The following is a 24,173-nucleotide window of genomic DNA, read 5'->3' on the forward strand; positions in this document are numbered from 1 at the left end:
TCTCATTAGCTAAATCCTCTGAGAGAAACACTGCTGACAGATTACTCCAGCACTGTGCATTTGTAAATGATTCTCTGTCTCCCCCTTCAGGTGATAGCTGTGGATGCGCCTCTGAAAGTAACCCACTCCCAGAAGATTCCCCACAGACCTCACCTGAACCAGGTATCTGTCTAGCTTCTGTGCCATCTTCACTACAGCTCATGCATGTGCTTTGTCCTGGCCTTGGAAGACTGATTTGTCTTTTTGTCTCGGGCTGTATCAGCTGCGTGTTCAGAGCACACGGCGGTGGTGGTGTCTTACCCATCCTCAGCCAAGCACAGTGCCCCCGGTGGCAGGAAGCAGAAGGACGGCGCTAAGGTGGACATCCGGCTCAAGCCTCGGGGCCTACACGCGGGCTCCTACGAGCGCCCACACTCCCTGGCTGACCTGCAGACCTACAAAGACACCAAAATTCTGGTGGCCAAATTCCTGGAGCACTCCAGCTGCAGTCTACCTCCGGAGGTCCAGCAGGTGGTCAACAGCATCAAGTTTGTCATAAAGTCTGATGAGAGACACATGGAGGAGGCCATATTCAGTGCCAATATTATTGATCAGGTGAGGGAGAAGACAGGCTGTGAGAGGGTGTCACTTTAACCCTTTCGTATGCAAGTTTTAAAATATTTCCATCTGCGTACCTATGTAGTGCGCATGTTACATTACATGGTTCGTTATGTCTTCATGAGCATTATTAAGCTTCTTATATACTCTATACTTTGTAATACTAAATCAGTGTTTCCTCAAAGCTAACCTTAGCTAGAATTTTTCCAATCTAGTGTTCTAATCACACAGTTTGACCATATGTGCAAAAGGGCTAATCAGACCGGTGTTACCATACTCGCGAAAGGGTAAATCACACCGATGTTACCGTACACGTGAAAGGGTTACTCAGACTGGTGTTACCGTACACACGAAAGGGTGAATCACACTGATGTTACCGTACACGCGAAAGGGTTAATCACACTGGTGTCACCGTACACACAAAAGGGTTAATCACACCGGTGTGACCGTACACACAAAAGGGTTAACATGCAAAAAAAAAAAAAAAAAAAAAATTTGCCCATTGTGATAGTTTGGCTGCTGAGGTCACTGGAGCGTGAGGTGCGTGTCTGTCTCTTCCCATCCCCAGATGATGACGCAGTCACAGCGCGGCACGAGCAGTCCCGGGAAGCGAGCCCACGACGACCTGCACTTGCAGAGCTGCGGGGCCCTGAGCTCCCCCTCCTCCTCCCTGCGCCGGCCCTGCGGCCCCTCGCCCCCGGCCCCCCCCCGACCCCCCGGGCCCCTCGCTCGCCGACCGGCCCCACAGCCTTGTCAGCGTGTGTCGGGAGACCATCCTCTGACCGGGCCCGCCGACGCGCCGGGATGCCGACGCCCATAACCGCCCACAACGCCCTCTGACAACGTGCCAAGACGAAGGCCCCTCCCCCCATCTCCACCAGCAGAGACAGGAGCGCGTACATACAGGAGGGGGTGCTCCGGGGGAAAAAAAAAAACAAAGAAAAAACACGCTTTTCCATCATGGTCAAAAATACCAGAATGTCTGCTGCCCTCAGGGGACTTTGTTTTTAAGTTTTCTTTTCTGTGAAACAAACTGGTAATAAAGGCGAGGAAACTGCTGAAGCCAAGGCAATGGGGACATCTTAAATAAATAATATATCAAAAAGAAATCAGATAGCAAACCTCTCCACTAAACTGTGAAACTGACAGAAATCGAGACTGCGGGCTCCCGCTGGCTCAGAGGTGGGGAATCGAACAGCCGATCGCTCTGTACCACAGCAGGGCGGGGGAAGTGGAGGACTTCAGCCACTTTAAAAAAGTCAGATTGTATAACTTACCTCAGTGTGTTGAATTCTTATCAGTGTTACAATAAAACTATGAGTTTTTTTTCTTGTTGTGAGTCTGACCTCATTTTTAACCCTCAGAGAAGTCAGTTTGTGTGTGGTAATTACTTTATGCTTTGACAATATCAAAAAATATGAGTGTAGTAACAATTACTGATGTGATTAATGACTCACTGACTCATACCTGGGGAAGACATTTCATTCGTCTCAAGGTATTTTTCAAATGTGCTGTTTTTATATTTCATAAATGAAGCCATAATTATGTTTGCAACACGAGAGATTTCAAGGACATCATTTACTGCTCCCAAGCATTGCTCTTAATCCCTTCCTGGGAACCACACTTCCTATTTAACGGCATTTCTTGGTTAAACAGCGCCCTCTAGCGACACATTTTCACTTATGCCTTGAAACATATTTTTTCAAACGTGAACGTGATTTACATGTTCAGAATTCTTCTCAATTATTTATAAATATCCTTTATCCACAGTTATACTGATATACCATTTCCATATATACCATAAATATATCAGGGATCTAAGGCCTGTGACTGAGTACCAGGCCATGTTCCTGATTTGAACACCATAGTGTAATGATAATGTACGTACGACAGATGGCAGCACTTGAACGTCGTACTTTATCGGCCACTACGGACGGACACTGCAAGGCAATCCTCAGAAGCAACACTCCTGCTAACAATCTAGCTAACGCTTCACTTATGACGTAATTGGCGTAGAACTTAAAAAGGAAGAATATAAATGTTTCGCATGTAAATCAAATCTATGCTCTTGGTGTTATAGTTATTAAACATATTGTTGGTGTCATTTTCAAGGGTTTAACGAACATGTAATCTCAAGGCACTGAAATAATAATTACAATTATTTGAGTTAAAAAAAATAACCGATATTAAATTTGAATTACTAACAGATAGTTAAGTAGTAACATTACTTGCCAGGCCTCTCATTATTGCTGTTCCATCTATCTACGGCACAAGCCAGCCACCGTATAGACCACACTGCTTATGACATGTCGAGAAACATTAGACTCTAAACACGGGTGCCTGGTGGAAGACATCAAAGTCAGTTCCGTCTCAGCCAGAATGTTCTGACACGTCTACCGCCGTATCCATGGGATCACGTATTCCTCCTGCTGCCTGAGATGTGGCAAACGGCGCCTTGCTTACGAACGCGGAACTTTATTACGCATGCGCTTCGTGTAAGGCATTCACCCTAACACGGTAGCTGTACTGTAAACCGCCCATATTGCCATCCCAATCTCCAATCGCCTTCAAGATGACAGAATGACCTTAGAAGTAACCAATCAGATACGGCTGTGCTCCAAATGCCCACCTATCGATTGGTTTTATTACTGTCAATTATCAAGGATTGAGAACTTTGCAAGACGGTACATATTAGATGGAAATCTCTGGCCCAATGCAACTGTATCTGGTTGTCATACTAGACAGCTGCCTCTTTAGGTGAAATAGAGAGGGTAAAGCAAGTGTCCCGAGATTATGGAATTGTAATTATGATTGTATCTGCTGTGATGACTGTCTCTTAGCTAGACTGATACGCCGTTATAGCTGGTCATAGCCTTTCTAGTTTTCCAGCTTTATAATGAACGAAAGTAACTGGTAATGTAACTTAGTACCGGAAGCAACGTGAGCGAGCAAGCTGCCTGAGCGTTGTTGAGTTGGAAGTCAGTCTACTTGGTGTCAACGCCGGGAAACGCAGTGGTTTCAGAGAGGAGATGGCATCCAAGCAAGTATCGGTAGAACCATAGCTAACACTGATAAAATATTGCAGGGATACTTTCGCTACCTACCAATCTGTTGTACATGCATCTAGGTCAGCCGGCTAGCTACGGGAATAAAGCGTTGTTAAACAAGCAACCTTGGTAGCAACTGGCCGTATATCTAGATGGTTTATGGTTGCAGTATTCTTACAGATGGGAATTGCCTTTGAATAGCAAGTCGGTTGCATAGGACAAGTCGGTCCCATAACTTAGCCATCAAATTGGATAGTTCTGTTTGTTTTCTCGTTTCGTACACTTTTAAATGGATAACTCGTTATTTAACGCTAATTCTGTTCATTTTGAGTGGAATATGCCAGTTGTTGCAACATAGCTAAGTTAGCTACATCGACGCTTGCAGGGGTGCATCATCACGTTACTGCGTTCGCTTGCTAGCTACCGAATCACCAGGACGGCGGAATATCGAACGAATTACTAATGAAATGCGCGCTTACACGCACAAAAGCAATCGTCTGTTGTGAAATCCGGGCAGTGTTACGACTATTGGGCCACGTCGGTGTCACTGCGTTTTATGTGAGTGACAGCGTCGGATGAATGCCAACGAGAAAACGACATTCGCGAACTGCGGAAGCGGAGGAAAAGCGTGAAACTGTTCAGTCACTGTTTGTAGCTCTAACGTTATCCAGTGCATAGCCGGGGTTTATTGTGGAAGGAAAAAATGAAATGTAATAGTTAGTTTGCAAAGGTAGCTGTAACGTTAGAACCGTTCGCCGATAAACCTGCAGTCATCAGCATCGCAAATTAAACATATTCTGAAATGGTGGGGTTTGGTGCAAATCGAAGAGGAGGCCGCCTGCCGTCCTTCATCCTGGTCGCGCTGATGGTGGTTATCCTCATCCTGTCGTTCAACTACTGGGCCGTGTCCAACAAACACGGCCGCCTGCTAGACGAGCTGGCGGAGGTGCAGACGCAGGTGAAGCGCACGGACGCGGCGCGCAGCAGACTGGAGAAGCGCAACTCGGAGCTGATGGTGCAGGTGGACACGCATCGGAAGCAGATTGATCAGAAGGAGGGCGACTACACCGCGCTGGAGAGCAAGCTGCAAACTCGAGAGGCGCAGATGAAAAAGTGCACGGACGAGAAGGTAGGTTCAGCGTGCGGTATCTAGATGGCCATTGTTGTAATGTAGCTCATTTGCATCTAAATCTTATAATGCAAATCCTAACAAAGAAATCAGACATGGAAAGAGTGAGTTGTGTTGATGTAGGTAGCTACAGTACGGTATTCAGTTGTACTTTAACTTGTCATCACAGCTGTATTGGTAACTATGTTTTACCGTCAGTCAAAAGGAGCCATTGATGAGAACTGTTAGGATTCTTAGAAGTTAAGCAAGTTGTCTTTTGTATCAGTGATTTGTTTTGGATACCGTAATGTTTGAGCCCTCTCAGAGGATATTTCTCAACTGTTTGCCGAAGTAGCAGAATGTATTTGAAGTATAGGGTGTGTAATGTGCTCTATTGTGAAGTTAACACAAAGCTCGTAAAGACTGACGTTGAGAAAATGGGAGTTCTTTTTAAGGGGGGGGGGGGACTTTGAACGCTGTTAACATCAGTCCTGTTCTAGTAGGAACTGATTTCATCAGAATCTACATCCTCCTTCCACACACCCTTTCATCTGGTTCAGCTCTAATGGTCAGTGAGCCTGCAAAGCAAGACATTTTTCCCTACTCCTCTGCAACTTGGCTGGCAGCACGAGACTGAATTCACTTTCTAAATAAACGCAACAGCATCAAATGACTGTATGCTATGGCAAATGATAAGATGAGGTGATATAAGCCTGTGACAACAGCAGTGTTCATAAATGGTATGGCACGGGGGACCCCCTCATAGACAGTGAAGGTAGGAGCCTCAGTCACATGTGTTATAATCTCTTATTGAACATCTCATTCATGTCTCACAAGGATGCTTCATGGAAAACCCCTGTTATAAATCATATGTCCATAAGCATGCAGTGAAACCCTTTCACCTTGATTTTTATTTTGACTTTTGCACCTACAAATTCAGTGTAGGGTCCTGTGTTGGTGCGCACTTGCGGTGTCCTATTGGGCGCAGTGACACTTCCTCCGGTCTGTATTCCAGGAAGCGCTCTCTCCTGCCGCTCGGTACGACTGGTGGGAATGAATGGGGCTGTTCTTTGACGTGCGGTAAACACGCGGCCTTCCTCCCTGCGGGGGCCGCCCGGGGGACTGAGGGCTGTTTGCGTTGCCGCACAGCGTGTCGCAGTGCCCCCACGAAGCCTGCTTTTGCCTCTCTCTCCTCTCTCCTTTCTCCTTTTGTTTCCTTTCTTCTTCTTAAGGTTGGTTAAAGTGAAAGAAGCACAGCTGAAGAAGGGAGGTGTGAGGAGCGTCCCTCCATTTACTTTGGATTAAGTTGGTCCGTGTTTGTTTGCCATGCGGCTTGTGTGCGCCGCCTCAACCAAACTTCACTGAGGGTTTGAGAGGTGCGGGGCTCAGTTCCATGCCTGCTCAGTCCTTTCAGCACAAATTCCTTGGTTAACAGTTCAAACAAGTGAAACATTGTCAGGTTAAGTGCCTGGCTGGAGTCATTTTGAGCATATACAATCTGTTACCATTTGCGTTTCAGAGGTAAGACACAGGGACAAGTTCCCCTTTATGTACAGGTATAGCATGTTTTTCTCTACACCTTCTTTTAGCATTTCATTCGGGTCTATCCACACGCAAAAGCAGGAGTTCCTCACATTCATTTTGATGGCCACATTAAAAAAAGCAGTGGATACACTTAGTTTGCTTCCTTTGGCTTGTGTTCTATGGTAACCTTGTGTATCTGCTGCTACCATGCACTCATGTTAGCCACAGATAGCAACAACATGTTTAACTGTCAACCGTTTAAAAGCCAACAGCTGGGTGAAAACCAACGCTTGGCTCAGTAGCTATTAGCAAGCTGTCTTGTGTTCGATAAGGTATTAACATAAATTTTCGCAAACTTTGAACTCAAACAATCTCGCAGTGGCTGGGTAGTGGGGTATTAGTTAAGTCATTCTGCTGGACAGGTAGTTCTTCCTCCTGCAGTAAAAGGCGTGTACATGAGTGCTTAACAGGAGCAGCTGTGGGGTTTCATATAATAGTAGAAGCCCTTTGAAGTGTGTACGTGTGTGTGTGTGTGTGTGTGTGTGTGTGTGTGTGTGAGAGAGAGAGAGAGAGAGAGAGAGAGAGAGAGAGAGAGAGAGAGAGAGAGAGAGAGAGAGAGAGAGAGAGAGAGAGAAAGCATTCTTATCAGCAGGCCAGTCTGAACATCACCTTCCTCGTTTCCCCACTCCTGCAGATGCGGAAGCATCTGAGGAATGACAGCCCTAGCCCTGCCCTCTCCCACCCTGGGGCTAATGACACAGTAATGATAATAATCATACATTACACAAGGTGTAAAAGTCATAGGGGTAGCCATAAAATGGGGAGCTGCTGTTAGGCTGGTGTTCTCCTGTGTAGCCTGGCTGAGGGGGGTGGGCAGAGTCTGTGTGTAAGGGAGTGGGGCATTGAGGAGTGTCCAGACAATGAAATATAGGACTGGTTTGTCCACACTCCCAGACACTTTGAAGGCCTGGAAAATGGAGTACGTTAGTTGTTTTCTAGGAGTATTTTATAAGAGTTTGCTTTTAAAAATGCATTTAAATAAGACTAATTTAAGTATTATGTTGACATAATTTTGTTGAGCATTTTGTTATACCTGTCACTGTTTTAAATGTAGAATTCAACTGTGTTCAAACTAGCAATGTCAAGGAATATCGAAGTGGTCAGATACTACGGTGTTACAATATTTATTTTGTAGGTCTGGAGTGTTGTTAAACTAAACTTTTGCCATATGCATGGAGACCAGATGGGGAAGATTATGTTTAAAGTTAATTATGCCGTTGTTAATGTTGGTAACATTTGGAGTTTGTTGTCTAGTTAACTCACACAGCAATTCCACTGAAGGAAGTAAAGATTGCATTTATTATTGGAATTTATCATTGAAAGCACTCTACTACCATCATCACTGTACAAGAAAGGAATTCCTTTTCACATATATCATCACGGAAAGTTTTTGTATAAGTCAATGTCTGACTATTTTCCCATAGCTTTTCTTCCTCAGAGAGATAACATTCCTGTAAAGTTTTACAATGTTGACATAAGGACGTGTGAAGTGACAGGACTGACTGCAGTTACACTGAAGCTTTATCTGCAGTTTGCCTCTAACACAACAAGCTGCCCTAGTTAAAGTCTTTAACCAATTAAAAGTTCCAAATGTCAAAACCAAAAGCCGTTTTCATCATATTGTCAGTGGGATGCCTCACTCTGGGTAATTAAATCACAATAACAAAAAGCTAACAGACAGCAGCTCCCAAATGACCCAGCCCACATCTTCAGATTTGTTAATGCTTCCTTAGATCATCTTGCCATTCAGAATGGCTCTTTTTTAATCAAGATGAAATAAATGAGCATTAAAAAATTGGAGTGTTTGGTCTTTTGGGAGCTGCCATCCATGCTGTATTAGACCTCTCTGTTAATAGGGCCTTGATTTCTGCAGCTCTCAGCCTGCATGTCTGTTTTTTCTTTTCTCCTTGTAATGCGAGAGGGAGAGCTGGTATCATTATCTATATTGAATAGCTCTCCCTGTGGGCCAGCGGTCGCTGAGCAGTTTGATGTCAGTGTCAAAGGCAGGAATTAGAGGCTGCAGAAGGAGATATTCATCTCAATGAGATGCGGTCCATTGAAAGCGGGCACGGCTCTAAGACGCTGGGTTTTATCTGTTATCGCTCCGGTGTCGGCCCTCTTCAGAGGACGCGCTCACCACACCGCGACGGGTGGAGAGCCGAGGCTGCATTTGCGGCACGGTCTCTCCTCCGCCGTTTCGCCGCGGGGCGGGTGAGTCTGCCAGGCTTTCATGTCTGGGCGACAGGCACTGATACTGTAGATACACCGGGCTCGGGAAGACGCTCTCACTTCGTGCTCTTCATGGCCTGACAAAAGGCCTTTCTCTCCCCTGACTGCAGGTCGTCCCAACCGTGATCTTTGATTTCGTTCCATCTAATGCACTGCTGTTCTTGGAATGGGGGGTGGGGGCCGGGTGTGGGCCGGGTCAGGGGGGTGATTATGGCTCTTGATTTCAGATGGTGATCAGGGATCCTGTGAATTTCACAGAAGGCTGTGAAATATTGATGACCCTGAGCATGTGCGCAACGCGTGAGTGGGAGTAAATTGACCAGAGATGGGTTGCACCATTCCAAACGAGCAGTGAAAATTGCAACACAGGCTGGCTTGTGTCACCGAGAAGCATGTGACTCCGTCTTGCCGGCCTGCGTTTGACCGCGTAGCCAATAAGATGTTCCTGTCATTGTCAGCCTGCCGTGAGAGCCACGTGTTTAGCTCTTGCGGTAAAGGAGCAGCATTCCTGCACAATACTCCAAGGGAACATTCTAGAAATGCACACAGCACTCTTAATGTGCAAGTTAGAGCCATTCCAGGTTTTCCTGGAAGCAGGTCGGTGTATTGATTGTAAGACTTCTTTTGGTGGTACACCGACCTGCCTCTGGAAGGACCTGGACTGGCTCAAACTGCTACACACTGGGGCTGCTATCTCCAGTTGATTGATGTTTTGTATAGAATGCAAAGTTCCAACAGATAACAAGCAAGCGGAAAGTTGGGACAAACAGCAGGCTTTGCATAAAGGAGCTTGCCAAGCTGGCAGCATTGTGTCTGACACCGCTGATAACATTTGACTCATAAGTGGTTGACTGATAAGTGTTTATGTATAAATAAAACTGAAAGCTCTGGGGCAGCTACCAGTTTTGAAAGCAGACGGGGTGTTTGACCCTCTTCAGGCCAGATACCTTGACCTTGGTTTCTTCCCCTTCACGTTGTGGTAATGTTCATAGAAATTACAGGCAGAGAGTTGCAGCAGAAATGTGCTTTGCATAAACAGTATGCTTTGTCCTGGGTAATGTTCCTATAGATAATATCAGCAGCCATTAGCCTTTGCAGCAGACAGATGCAGAATAGGATAGTTACTTTAATGTCTGGAATCACTTCAGGATATTGTTTCATAGTGGTTCACCCGAGACGCATATCAATGATTGTGCCACCTTTCTGAGTCAAAATCCAGTCACAAAGGGTAAATGAGCCTTTTCCCAGTTGACTCTTGACTCCAATACTAGATTGAGAAGAGCAACCTTTGAATTGAAAAGAGGAACCTTTAGGTCACTTATTGCCGTCCAAGTGGCTTCCTGGTCCTGCAGTGTTCGTAATTGCACTGCTGCTGCAAAGGTCAATAAAAATGTTTGCCTTGCCATAAATTACTTACCTTGTTATAAACATTAAGCTTTCTAGATACTGCTAGCAAGTACTAACAATTGTATGTGTCAGAGTAGCTAGGCAGCTTGCTAGTCAGCTAGCTATCTGATAAGCTTCTAGCTACAGCTAGTGCTAAGGGTAGCAGCTGCTTCAGTACCTGCTGCTTTGGCTTTCTTAAGCGGTAGGTTCGCATTCCAGCCACTGAGAAGTAAAGCCGTGGATTTAGCGAGGTGGCTTTTGGCCTTGGTGGAGGCTAACCTCTCTGCAGCCTATGAGGTCAGCCACGCTGCAGCTCCCACTCTGGCTCCCCCCTCAGAGGGATTGGAAGGCCCGGGTGGGGAGGATACAGCGATAAGCCTGGCTCCAGAGAGATGTGAAGCAGGAAGCCAGACTCCGGTGTGTGCCAGAGTGGTGCTGAGCCGCTCCCGCCTCCTGTGGGGGGCGCCGGCGGGCGCGGGGTCACGCACGGGCGCTCTGGGACAGGCTCTCAGACGGTCATCCACAGATCCTGTGTCCACGCGACCTAATTAAACCCTCGTTAAGAGGAGCCTCTTATCAGGCTGCCCGGTAGATGAGGCGATTAAAAACCCCAAAGCCGGCTGTCACATCTGCCCCCTGAGAAAGCGTGGCAGCAACACTCAAAGGATAGAAAAATCAAATGTCTGTGTGAGACTGATTAAGGTACAGACAGGTTATATTGATTTCTGTGCAAAAAGGACGTAGTTAAACGTGTAAAAATTGTCAGAGGGTAGAGAGTGGTCTGCTTGTGACTGCTTGTCCCTGACTCAAGCTTCAGTGCTGATCATGTTGTTTCTCTCCTGTTTGAAGTGTGAGGGACTCTTTTTTTTTTTTTTTTCCTGTTGGCACTGTCCTGCTGTGTTCTCAGCCTTTCTCAGCCTTTGGCTCTTCAAAGGAGTAAACCCCGCTGGTTTTGCCTCTCTGCTCTGTGTGAGCACTTGGCGATATGTTTGGTTTTGTCCAGTTAGACAGAGGCAGAACTGGACAGTTGGTCAGGGACGTAATGCAGACCAGGAGCAGAGGTAGAGTCAGGATCAGGCAGGCTTGTGGTCCAGCTTTCTTGCAGTCCAGGATTCTTGCAGTCCAGTGTTCTTACAGAGGCTTGTGGTCCGGCATTCTTAAGGTCTGGCGTTCCTACCAAGGCTTGCAGTGCAGGGGTCTTGCGTTCCAATATGGCTGTCCTGTCTGCCTCTCCCTTTCACCTCTGTACAGCCAGCAGCATAAACTGACAGGGCAGAGAGTGATGTGCAGGCTTGTTTTTACTAGATCGTTCCTGTGTGCTTTTTCAGTTTAGCGCTCAAGGATGTAATTCTTACCGTATGCGTGTGTGTTTACTTTCAAGCTGGTTTCATGCGCACTCTTCCTTCAAAAAAATAGTTTTTCTTTGTACTACAGATTATCAGTTGAGTACTGGCTCATTGCTCAAATTTACACGGAAAAAATAACTTTCCAGAAAGTTTGTACCAGGAGGAAGAGGTATTGTGTTTTAATGTAAATATATCATGTTACAGGTAATTAACTTCGCCGTTCAGTCTGTGCAAAGGAAGATGCTGAAATGCTACTGCAAACCCACTGGCTCCCCCTGCAGGACAAACGGCTGAATGCAGGAGAGATGCTCCTGAGGGGGATGGGAAGGCTAGACAAAAGAAAGGGAACCTGCCCAGCATATTTGCCAGCATGCTTTCCGGTACAGCTTGAATATGAAAGGCTGCAGGGTTCCTGGGACTGACGTGAAAAGTATTTCCCTAGACAGCATGCAGGAAGGATGAACTAGGTCACTAATTTTATAATTGCACGTACATAAATGATATGTTCGTGGATAATAAACATACGTATTTATGTTCTGAATGCAGAATACACAGGGCATTACTATGCTTGTCTCTTGTGTGTTTCCCTTGGCTGATTATAAGCATTGCTGTCCTCAGGGCTGCAGGACAAAGGCGGCGCTAGAGGACAATGGCAGCTCCCCATTGGTTTCCCCACCACACCAGCTCGGCCAGGCCGGGCCTGCTGCGCACGCGCATACAGGCGCGCGGGGACGCAGAAATGCGCAGACAGCTGGGTAGCGGATTGACTTTGTGCTTGGGGCTCACAACTCACAGTAACAGCCCCCAGCCCGCAGGTCCCAGTCCCAACTGTATTCCACATCAGCCTTCTCTTCCTGAAATCAATCCTACTCCCTTGGCTTTTAAAACCACCCCCCAATGCCAGGGCAGCTCATGTTAAAGCAACAAAGGAATTTGGTTGTTTTTTTTTTTTATTTCGTGCTTGAATGGAGGGGTGCGAAACATATTAGATGCCCCTGTAGCCTCCTTCACACTCGGCCCTCAGCTGTCCAGACTCTGGTAGAAGCTAATCCAGTTTGCTCCCTTGGTCAGGTTTCTTTCTCTTCCTTCTGAATCATCACTGCAGGAAGTCAATTCTAGTGGTGATTAAAGAGCAAGACAAAAGAGCATGATCAGTGGGGTGGTAAAAAAAAAAAACATGGCTTTGTTTAGCTGCTCTTAGGTTAGCATGGTGAAGCTTATTTTTGTCTAGGATTGTTGTCTTTATGTAGCTTTTTCAAAGGGAAAATGAAGGGTTCTTTTTCTATGCATTGATATATATTAGTATAACTTCATAAGACTCACAGATGCACATTCATAACTGTGTAGCACCTGGAAAAACTGTCCTTTAAAGGTGCATGTAATTGTTCTGTAAACATTCACTTTAAATTTCCCCAAGTCAGTGAAAATACAGGACATGACATGTTTCATATTTTGGGGGTTTGTGTGTGTGTGTGTGTGTGTGTGTGGTGGGGGGGGGGGTTATGCCAGGGAAGTTAGGCTCTCTGGTGTTCAGTTCCTGTGTCACCACCTCTGCAGAATCGCACACCAAGCCCAGTCTTTTTGGCTTTCAGCTCTGTTTTCCATCCAGTTTGATTGTGAGTTTCCTGTTACATTCGTTCCCTCAATTCAGCCGCGTTCAGCGATGGAACCGTTGGTGTTGTTTTTCGCAGGTTAGGAATGTGCTGAAACTAAACCCCAGGTGCAGTACAGTCCTGACTCCTGATTTAAAGCCATTAAAGCTTTCAGTCTGCGTCTCCAGTGGCGTAGGAGGTCAGGCATGGCTTGGCAGAAGTAAAGAGCCCTGTGTGTCTGTACAGTGTGTGAAGCTGAATTTCACATTACTGGTTGTACCGGTTTGACAATCTGCTTTGCGGTCCTGTCGGCTCTTTCATACAGAAATCAGTGCAGCCCAGAGAACCTGGAATCTGGAGCCACTGTTCCTTTTCAGGTGTGTGGCTGAGCAGAGAGGTGGGATCGACCGTGTGCTAATTGTGCCTTTTTCCCTCTTTCAGGTGAAGCTGCAGAGTGATGTCACAGCTCAGACGTCAGAGATTCAGAGGCTGAAAGGTAATGGCAGGCAGGGTACAGCAGCCTTTATCCACCTGAGTGTTTCTGTTGTGTAATGTCCAGGAAACTTCCAATGCCTGTAATGTTTAACCCTGTTTAATGTAACCAGAGCTCTTGAGGCTAAACTGTACTGTCTTGTCCATGATTTGAAACCTGAACCCTTGGGTCCAGTGGTCTAACCATTGCCCAGAAGTGTCCAAAGTCGAGCAACATGTAACAGTCTGAATGCTGTTAACGGACAATCATTCTGTTGTAACGTTACAAACATAGTGTTAAAGTAAACCTTGTATCTGCTGTGTGTGTGTGTGTGTTGTGGATACAGAGCAGCTGAAGGAGCTGCGGCAGGAGTTCATGAAACAGGAAGACCAGCTCCGCGAAGTGAGGCGGAACAACACCCACCTGGAGAGGAAGCTGGAGTACGAGAGGTGAGAGGGCGGGTTACTCCTCACAGGAACATGTTAGCCTCACAGGGGTGCAGCCTCCCCCTCACAGGAGCATGGGCTTCCCCCTCACGGGAGTGCTGGCTCCAGCATGCTGACCTAACATCTCATTTCCTTTCTTCATGCACTGGTCCTCATACATGTAACACAGTTCATGTCTGTAATCGTAATGGTTAAAATTCCTTGCCTGGTGTTGCCTTACAGGCCGCTGTGGTTACAGCCAAGCTCTCTCTAAGGTTTCGCGTTCTAATTTCGTTCTGGAAGCGCAGGGGAAGCCTGTCATTATGGTCGGTAGTAGCAGTGGAGTGAAATCAAGGCACCTCTCGGTGCTGACCTGCGTTTCCTCGGCTGACCCTCCCCCACCTGCTCTCTCTTCTTTTCCTTCCCCGGCTGCGTATGTGGCAGCTTGCAGTGTGGCCGTCAGATCGCCCAGCTCAAAGACGAGTACGAGGACAGGAAGAAGACGCTGGAGGAGGAAGCGGCCAAACTGAAGCAGGCGAGTGCGGGTTAACAGGGACCCCACGAGCAGCGAAAGGGGGATGAAAGAGGAATGGGGGGATGAGGGGAGAGGAGGAGTAGCCAGAGATCCATGTGGAGAATGGACAGGTATGGGACATCACAGAGGAGGAGGTGCAGTGAGAAGCAGCACAAAAAAGGAACATCATCACAACAACAATATTCAAAATGCAAGTGTCACCCTCAGTGGTGGCTGTAACAGCCTTCTATTTGTTCGTTTCTTCTTTATGTCCTTACTAGATTTCAACAAATCCGACTGTCACTTTCAGTGACACACAGGGGCGATTACGTGTCTTCCACAACACGTCCCAGAGGTGGAGGTAGTCACTGAAACCAAACCTTTTTCATCAAGGATTCCCCTGCCTGAGTTACTGTTAGACGGTGATGTTATGTTGCCATCTAGTGGTGGTCACCATGTACAACAGTGTATTATGTCACGTTAAGTTGTGGTGGTGAAGGCATTTGAGCAAATTTATGGTACCTTGTGTGGGTCACGCCTTGTACCTTTCACTGCAGCAGCTGGAGCTGAAATGGTGATTAAGGCATCCATAATTCCTCCCTCCCCTCTATCCATTAAGCAGATATTAATTTATTGCTGCCATTGTTCGGGCTTATTGGAGCGTACCTTGAATGCTTATTCTGACCGGTTGCCGTCTTTCTCTGCAGAGCCTGCTGGAGAATCGAGGGGGCGGCGTAGCGGCGGGGCGCATTGATGGGGGTGCAGAGGGCGGGACTGCAGGAGAGCGCCACACAGAGGCCACACACCGTCACGACAGCCCCGAGCTGAAAGGTAGCCATCGTTACAGCGCTGCTTGTCTTTCAGAAGTCTGAAAATGTTTGCTGATAGAAGGGTTTTTGTCATGACAGTTACACAAGCTTGAGGTCAGCCAGGAATAGGCCAGACACCTGTGCTATAGAGGCTGCAGAGGAATGTTGTGGAGCCTGGGTGTCTAACCCATTTTTTGGTCTTCCTGTCTCTCCCCTCTCTGTCTCCGGTTGCCCTTCCTCACGTGCCCAGCTGAAATGGGCAAGCCTGGCAGTGACGCTGGCATGCCGGGCATCGAGGACAGCGAGGTGGGCAAAGTGGAGGATCTGCAGTTCGGTAAGCGTTTGCTCTTCCTGTGGCTGCCAGCTTCCTCCTGCAGCAGGAATATGATTTAATCGACAGCAAACCTGTTCCTCTCCGCCTTCCCCAGCCCTGAAAAAGCCAGCCATCACCCAGAAGCAGCTAGGCCGCGGGGGCGAGGTGGCCGCCAAGGAGGAGAGGGCGGTGCCGGGGCAGGGCGGGGGTCGCGACCCCGCGCCGGGCCTTCCCGACCCTCAGAACGCCGCCCTCGGTCACCTGCAGCAGCCCCTCCCGCAGGCCGTGGGGGACCGGCCCGTGCTCTTCGACGAGGACAACAAGGTGGCCGTCCACGCTGACGAGCTGGGCGAGAACCGGAGGCAGCTTAGAGGTACGACCGCACACGGTCAATCGCCCGGGTCCTTCAGCACCTGTCCATGTTTCAGTATCCTACCTCACTTCCCTGCACTTGCTTAGTCCCTGCACTTCCTAAGCAGCTTTCAGCATAGTTTTAACCCTGGATGTTATCAAGAGGTATTATACCTTAATGGAAACTGAAGGAGTTGCACTGTGGGCCTCTTGTCAGAGTTTGACCTCTTTTTTTACTGAGGGAGCCAGAGGCCAATCTTCTTTTGAGAAGCATACATTTATACCATTTCAACCTGAATAGGATTCTTTGGCTTCATCTGTAGAAAATCCTCCTGTCACAGTCTATAAAAATGAAAGCTGCTTACAGTGCTGTTGTGGTGTATTTATCTGGCATATCATTGAGTGGAAATTGCCTGGTTTGCCCAGAGTTCAGCTTCCTGTGATTTAGATACTTTGTCTGTAAAAAGAGACTGGACCGTGTTCAGGGGAGATGCAGAAACCAGGTCAGCCTCTTGGCTTCTGTGTGCAGCTGCGTTCCTCTTGTCAAGACAGTAAAAATTCTCCCGTGCAAGTGACTCATGGCGCTGGATCTGAGCGCTGAACCTGAGGAATGTGCTGCCTTCCTGTCCCACCGTCCCTCTTGCAGCATTAGCATTGGGGCCTCTGGCTGCATTAGCGTTGGGGTATGGGGCTTCTGGCTGCATTAGCGTTGGGGTACGGGGCTTCTGGCTGCATTAGCGTTGGGGTACGGGGCTTCTGGCTGCATTAGCGTTGGGGTACGGGGCCTCTGGCTGCATTAGCGTTGGGGTACGGGGCCTCTGGCTGCATTAGCGTTGGGGTACGGGGCCTCTTGCGGCATTAGCGTTGGGGTACGGGGCCTCTTGCGGCACTAGCGTTGGGGTACGGGGCCTCTTGCGGCACTAGTGTTGGGGTACGGGGCCTCTTGCGGCACTAGCGTTGGGGTACGGGGCCTCTTGCGGCACTAGCGTTGGGGTACGGGGCCTCTTGCGGCATTAGCGTTGGGGTACGGGGCCTCTTGCGGCATTAGCGTTGGGGTACAGGGCCTCTTGCGGCATTAGCAATGGGGTACGGGGCCTCTTGAGCATTAGCATTGGGTTACGGGGCCTCTGGCTGTACTAGTATTTGTAAGGCACAGGACCTCTGGCAGTATTTGTGGTAATGGTGAATGGCATTTTTTGCAGCAGTAGTGGTGTGGAGGACAGACAGTGCCCACACTGCCAAGATCCTCTGTAAGCCCTGTAATAGGATCAACGTGTGTAAATTTCTTCCCTTGACTCTCTCAAGGGAGGCCATGTGCGTGTGTGTGTCTGTGTGTGTCTGTTTGTATGTGTTTGTGTGCCATATGCAGTGTATGAGGGAATGTATTTATCAAAAGTGTCAGGGCAAGCAAAGCTAAATTGCACTTTTGGACATGTTGATTGCTCCAATATGTGATTCTTTCCTAGGTCAAGGCTAAATGATGTTTACAAAGTATCATCGTAATGTACACCACAGATTTACTGTCAGAGAGATGTACTTTCAGATCAAGCAAAGATGGCAACCCCTGACACCATCATCAGCCTGCATGTCATTCCACTTCTATCTTTAAAACCATTGTGCTTGAAAAGCGTTTAGAAGTGCCAAAACCCCTCAGTCCTGTGGTTTAAATTTAACCTACATGGAGTAAGAAATTAAAGCCATTAAGAGTTAAGTCACATAAAACGGGTGTGTGTGTGTGTGTGTGTGTGTGTGTGTGTGTGTGTGTGTGTGTGTGCACAGCTGCAGCAGTGTGCACCTAGCTGCAGCAGACCTGCACACACACACACACATACACATACAAACATATGTGTGTATGTGTGTATGCGCTCCTATACATGTGCATATCTGCATGTGCCTATATGCGTGTGTGTGTGTGTGTGTGTGCAGGTCTGCTGCAGCTCGGGGCTGCTCTGCAGGGAAGGCCCCTGCTTCTCTTGGCATCTCTTCAACTTCACGCTCCCTGCCATAAAAAGCGAGCCTCTCTGGCTTCCTGTTTTCAGCCGTTTTTTTGTTGGAATGTTTATGTAGGGGGAAAAAAAGAGGGAAAGGAGAAGTCAGGAAAAAGGCAGAGTATCTTCTGTGCATTGTTCCATTCTTCTCAGCCGCTCGCCCTCAGACTGCAGCTTCGCGGGACGCTGAGTTTGCAGGGAGCCAGTCAGAAGTGCTTGCTGAGTGACAGTGAGATCCAAGCCCAGAAGCCTTATGGATAACAGTGGTGTGCATGTGTTGCAAAGAAGGAATGGCCCATATGACCGGTTGATGTCCCTTGTGACCTGTTGCTCCTGTCTCCTGTCTCCTGTCTCCTGTCTCCTCTCTCTCTCTCTCTCTCTCTCTCTCTCTCTCTCTCTCTCTCTCTCTCTCTCTCTCTGTCCTTCTCTGCAGCCCCTGACGGCGCCAAGGCTGACGGTTTCGATGTGAAAGGCGTGGCACTGCCGCCACCTCCGAACCCGGACCAGGTCCTGCCGAACCCCATGGAGCCGCAGCAGCGCGCCCGGGACCCCGCACCCGCCCAAGCGCCCCGTCACCGGCAGAGTGAGTGCCGCTCACACCGGGGGGAGCGGCGTCCCGTACACTGCCGAAATCTGACTCTCTCTGAGAGAAAAGCACCTGTCTGTTCCTTTGCTAGAGTGCACTGGCCTTGCTGAGACCAATACTGTGCACACAGGGGGTTCATATTGTGAAGTGCCAGGCAAAATGGCTGAAGTTCGGGCACACAGACTCGCACTCAAACGCAGAGCGGGGTTCTTCACGGCGGCGTTCCTGCCACGCTGCTCCCTGTCTGATCACGTCTTGCAGAGCGCAAAGCGGGGCGCTGTGTCAGGCAGGGCGCCATCTGTGTCAGGCAGGGTGTCTGCGTACCCTCTGTGGGCAGACACTCGTGTGGGAAGGGGCAGCCATTTCTCAGATTCAGGATGGCAGAATTTTGGTTTGTCCCATCGGTCACGGAAGGTTATGTTCATCAGGTCATGCAGTTTACAAATGCAGCTTTCCAGCAAAGCTGTCTAAGCATCAGACCAGAATGACGTTTCCTGAGACTCTGTGTGTGTGTGTGTGTGTGTGTGTGTGTGTGTGTGTGTGTGTGTGTGTGTGTGAGTGAGTGAGTTTAGGGTCACGTGTTTGGGTGCTGCTGAGGTGCAGACCGTCCCCTCACCCTGTTGGAGTAAGATTGTTGGACACTGGCTGTTTCCTGCATGTCTGAGAGCTGCTCCATGCCACACGGGAGCATGAAGGCCACAGTGATCCCTGCATCACAAGCTGCCCTTTCCCCAGCGCCGCATGGATTCTCACACTGATTGGCTAAGGGCTTCAGTGCGCTTTAAACTCCCACTACATCAACTTTACTACCAGTATGTTTGTGTGCGTGATTTGCTTTTTCCATTTTTGCTTGGTTTCTCAGTTACCGAGACATTCAGGAACACTGTACTCTGTACCCCTCCAAACTCTCCTCCAAACCGGGCTGCCCCCACGTCAGCCTTTTTATCTTATCAGAGCTTGTGTGTCCCTGTTGGAGGCAGGAATTCTGGCCTCTTTCAGTCAGCAGCTCAGGCCGTGTCTGTTCAGGGCAGGAGCACCTAAACTCCCTGAGCGGGGTTCACAGTGGGAGGGGCCAGCAGATGTTTTTACTGCCTTGCTTTCGCTTTACTGCATCTCTCCCTGTTTCCCTCAGCCCCGTATCCACCTAGACCAGCCCCCCTCCTGACCCTCTCCCTGTATCCACACTCATCCCCACATCCACACAGGTCATCCACACATCCACCACCACATCCACACAGACCAGCTCCACATCCACACATCCACACAGAACAACTCCACATCCACACAGAACAACTCCACATCCACACATCCACACAGACCAGCTCCACATCCACATCCACACAGACCAGCTCCACATCCACACATCCACACAGACCAGCTCCACATCCACACAGACCAGCTCCACATCCACACAGACCAGCTCCACATCCACACATCCACACAGACCAGCTCCACACAGACCAGCTCCACATCCACACAGCTCATCCACACATTCACACAGACCAGCCCCACAACCACACAGACCAGCATCCCCCCTTTACCGCTTGATATCATTTCTGATTTCAGTTCCCCCTCACACTCGTCTCACCTTCCTGCCATTCCTACACCTTTACCTGTGTTTCTACCTGTCACTTCTCTGTCTTCGCCCCTTTTTCTACTTTCATCTCCTTGCTTGCCACATTTTTCCTTTTTGCTGTCTGCACCCTTCAGTTTTTCTGTGCTGCCTCTTTCCCTCTCAACCTGGCCTCTGTTCTCTCTCTCTCTCCCCCATTTTGTCTCTCTCTTCTTCCCCTCTATCTCTTTCCCTCTTTCCCTCCCCCCCACCTCCCCTCTCTTTCCCTTACCCTCGTTCTCTTTCCCTCCCTCCCCTCTATTTGTCTTTCCCTCTCTTCACTCTCTCTCTTTTGCCCTTTCTGTCACCACCTCCTCCCTCTTTCCCCCCCTTCCGCTCTCTCTCACTCCAACCCTCTCTCTCCCCTCCCTCTCTCTTTCTCTCTCTGTCTCCATCGTTCCTTCTTGCCCTCTCTCTCCCTCTCCCTCCCTCTGCCTTTTACCCTGTCTCTCTCTCTTCCCTCAATCTCTCTCTCTCTTTCTTTCCGTCTTTCCCTCCCTCCTGACGGGGCCCTTCTCTGCCTCCGCAGGCCGTTTCTTTGACGAGAACGAGTCCCCTGTAGATCCGCAGCACGGCTCTAAGCTGGCGGACTACAACGGGGACGACGGGAACGTGGGTGAGTACGAGGCCGACAAGCAGGCCGAGCTGGCCTACAATGAGGAAGAGGATGGTGATGGTGGGGAAGAAGACGTCCAAGGTGAGCCTAGGGTTCCCGGCTGTGTCACTCCATCCCCCCCACCCCCACCACCCCTCCCTACGTCGGCCTGCCGGCTCGGCTACGGCTCCCTGCACCCTGAGTTATCCCCGCACACGCCCCTCTGAGGGACCACTCCCCTCACCCCCTGGGCGGGACCTACAGGAGCAGCCCGGTCACCCAGTGGGTCTTAAGACAGAAAACCAACTGTCCTTGTGGACAGAGAGCTAGCCTCTCTGCGGCACTCTGCACCATTGGGCAGCTCGTGTGCCTTTCCTTTGCCTCGATAACTCAAGGTTCTGTGAGCGCCCCCTCCTCCACGATATCCGCATGCTTCATCCAGCTGTGTGCTCACCTTGCCCTGAACTTGCCGCCCCGCCTCCTGTGCTCCTCTGCCAGCTGTCTGCCACCCTGTCTCTGCTTTGTGGACCTTTCTCCTCATGCTCTTAGCCGAGTAGGTGTGGCGTCCATCGTGCCCGTGAGGTCTGCCGGTTTTTCTCATGCATGTCCGCACGTGTCATCGCTGCCATTGTGGTCGGCGTCCTTTAGCTCCGTAGGATTGCGTAGGCAGTTTGTTCTGTGTCGGCTGTGGTGTACGTGTGGACAGCTGTGTAGTGGAAGACGCTGTCAGGCCTAATTCGCTGACATCTGTACGTGTCTGTCTTCATTGTGTCCATTTTAAAACTGATCGGTCATCAGCACAACAGTGTTGACGGTGCCATTCAAGGCGCTGGTTGGTGGAGGCAATGGGAGTTGATGTCTCCTTCCCAGCCAGAGGGTGAAAATATGTGTGAATTTTTCTCCATTCTTTTTTTTTTTAACCTTCATTTGTATAATGGTGCAACACAAAGAAACTCAGTATGCCAGGGTCCATATGCTAATTACAGAGAGGAGTGTGGGGTTACCTGGAACTGACTGTAGAGCTGCTGTTCTTAGTAGAGGCTTTTTTTTCTCATTTGCTGTCATTCCATGTCAGTCTGTGCAGAATCTCTGGGATCCTGTACCAAAATTTGGGAGTTATAGAGGGAGGGGAGTGCCATGTCGGTTTGCCTAGAATTGACATCCTTCTATTTTTTTCACCCCTTTAGACGATGAAGACCGAGAGCTTCAGGGAGATCGGCCTGTAGACTATGGAAAGCGACACCAAGCCATCGACATCCTGTAAACCTCAATAACGTGAAAAGCTGTGAGGGACGAGGAGTCTCGCGTGAATCAAACAGAATGGCAAACGCGCAAGAGAAAAGTTTGTCTTTGCTTGGCCTTCTGTTTCACTGGTGCTTTGGATGAGATTGTATAGACTGAGTGGCAGCCTTTGGTCAGTGGAAGTGGACGACAGAATTTAAGAGTCTGATGGAGTCGCAGACAGAAATGGTGTAGATAAGAATATGAATCTGTCAAACTGTTTAAAGAACCATATGATGCTGTCGAGATGAAGTAGAATTCACTACATCAGCCCGCCACTGTTCAATTTATGTATGCTTATTGTGTGAGGGTAAATTATTTCTAATTTGATTTTTTAAAAGTAGAATTAGAATATAATCCATTCACAAATGAAGTCTGTGTAATATATATATATAATACAGTTGTGCATTTTTTACATGGTATGAATGCTTTTTGCATTTGTGGGTATTTCTTAGTAAACAGCTGCCTGCCCAGTTACGGAAGGCAAGACTGAGAACTTGGAGCTGAACTCTGTCACTGGGGACCGAGCATCACTGTTAACCCCGGCCTGGAATCTCGTTACCCAGATATGCTGACAACTGAGAGTGTCAGAACTTGACAAGAACACTAATGTCACCAGAATATATCTCTTTTTCTACACTGGGCTTTACCCCCAGGGCTCTTTGGGATCTGTGTTGACTGATAGAGATGTAACAGTTTTTTCTCTCAAACGAGCGTTGTCACTGGGTGTATGGGGACTCAGTGCTCTGGCAGGTCATACAGAAGGGGACAGACCCTGCCCAGAAACAGCCAAAGCCAAGGACTTCTCTCATGGCTCCTTACACCATCATTGTGCATTTTTTTTTGTTGCTGTTGCAGAAGTAACTCTCCACATTGAACTTGAAAGAAAGCTGCTGCATGCATTTAAGCAGCACATCGGATTAGCCAACCTCAAGGAAAACCATAAAGCAACAAGTCTAGAAGCCTTTATATGGAACACAAACTCATTGCACACCTGGAGCAAACACCAGCCCAGCAGACACAATTCCTCTGCTCATGTGGACCGTTCTTCAAAGCATAATAATGTATATAGCTGAGGAACATTTCCGTTTTGTCTGTGAAGCTTGAGGAACTGTACTGTTTTTTTTTTCCTCATGAAAACTTAGGTGACGGGCTTGAAGGCCAAAATGGGTGTGTCATTTTTTTGTAGATTTTAAAATCAGTTGCAAAAACTGTGTAGAAGGTTGGCATATTGAATGTACCTTGGTGGTTTTTCTTTTTTAAATATAAAATAACGTGATGAAGGTATTTGGGTGGTGGGACTATGGAAACTTGCCAAATTCTGATCTAAAACCAGTCCAGTGGCTCCCAGCTTTCTTGCAGACTAAAACCCATTGCTCCTGAAGGTAAAGTAGTCCTTGCTTCCCCCAGTACAGAAGGGGCAGTATGAAGTGTGTGCAGTGGTATTAACAACATTATTTCTCTAGGTTTTAGCACTGGCTGCCCTAGACCTCTTCCACTCATGCAGAGACAGAGAAGAATCACTCAGTGTAATCATAATAACGCTAAAAATAACAAAATTGTTTCTGTATATGCCCTGAATGCAATGTAATCCTAATTTATTAAAAGAAGGAATTCAGTTGGTTTGTGCCCTGTATGTTTTATCTTTTTTGGTCTGTATGGGTATCAGTACAAAGCAAGGATGGAAATCTTTTGCACATTGACAGAGCTGTATACCTAATTTATGAAAAGTGGTCATCTATTGGTATTCTAATAAGATATTAAACCATGATGGTTCTTAATGTGTTCAATGAAATCATTGCTAATCCTGTGCAGCCCAGCAGACCTTTAAGACATATAGTAGCATTCTTTTTCCCTGGTTAAGGTGAGGTTCAAAAGTCATTAAGACAGACTTTGTTGTATCCACTTGGTGCCAACCTGGAACTAACAAGGAGCCCCACTGATTTATATGGGTGTTTTACTTCTGGGTTGGAACCAATAAGTTGGCATATTAGAGTCTGTCTTAATAACCCTGGGTGAAGTTAACTGTAAGGCTTTGCATTGACAATGTCTTTAATGTCCTGTATTCACAGTTACTGGATTGCCATTCCGGTGGGAACCGCCATTATGGACTAGAGGAATGATACATATTGCACCTAGAGGAAATTGAAGTTTGTGACCGAATCCTGCCTGGTTTCAAAATGGGTTCACTTACAATGTGAAGCTCTGCTTGGCACCCTGGAGATGGGAGTCTGCCAAATGAACAAACTTTAATGATGCAATAATAATCTCAAGATAAACTGCTGTGCCATCCATAAAAAGGAGGCTGTGGATAAGTAGCTGGAGTTGTAGCTCAAGA

The 24,173-nt window shown here is 48.1% G+C and overlaps 2 protein-coding genes across 3 annotated transcripts in view; both read left to right on the forward strand.

The window, feature by feature from the left end:
- The window catches only part of LOC118787713 (protein FAM189A1-like), a 108,639-nt gene extending 107,222 nt beyond the window's left edge, over positions 1–1,417 (forward strand). Inside the window, exons 10-12 of the mRNA XM_036543348.1 lie at positions 91–162; positions 263–594; positions 1,166–1,417. Coding sequence (XP_036399241.1) covers positions 91–162; positions 263–594; positions 1,166–1,417 — 656 coding nt within the window. The remainder of the gene's footprint in view (positions 1–90; positions 163–262; positions 595–1,165) is intronic.
- A 1,899-nt stretch (positions 1,418–3,316) lies between these two features.
- LOC118788461 (protein GOLM2-like) lies at positions 3,317–23,453 on the forward strand. Of its 2 annotated transcripts, XM_036544467.1 has the most exons (10): positions 3,317–4,773; positions 13,331–13,385; positions 13,708–13,810; positions 14,231–14,321; positions 15,008–15,131; positions 15,360–15,443; positions 15,538–15,795; positions 18,195–18,344; positions 20,489–20,656; positions 21,742–23,453. In XM_036544467.1, exons 1-10 carry the CDS (start codon positions 4,447–4,449, stop codon positions 21,816–21,818), a joined length of 1,437 nt encoding a protein of 478 aa, XP_036400360.1. In that variant the 5' UTR covers positions 3,317–4,446; the 3' UTR covers positions 21,819–23,453. The 2 variants fall into 2 exon arrangements, with proteins under 2 accessions (XP_036400360.1, XP_036400361.1); XM_036544468.1 differs by lacking the exon at positions 20,489–20,656.
- The last annotated feature ends 720 nt before the right edge of the window (positions 23,454–24,173 follow it).

Source organism: Megalops cyprinoides, chromosome 13 (genome assembly GCF_013368585.1).
Source record: "Megalops cyprinoides isolate fMegCyp1 chromosome 13, fMegCyp1.pri, whole genome shotgun sequence".
In the NCBI taxonomy this organism is placed as follows: Eukaryota; Metazoa; Chordata; class Actinopteri; order Elopiformes; family Megalopidae; genus Megalops; species Megalops cyprinoides.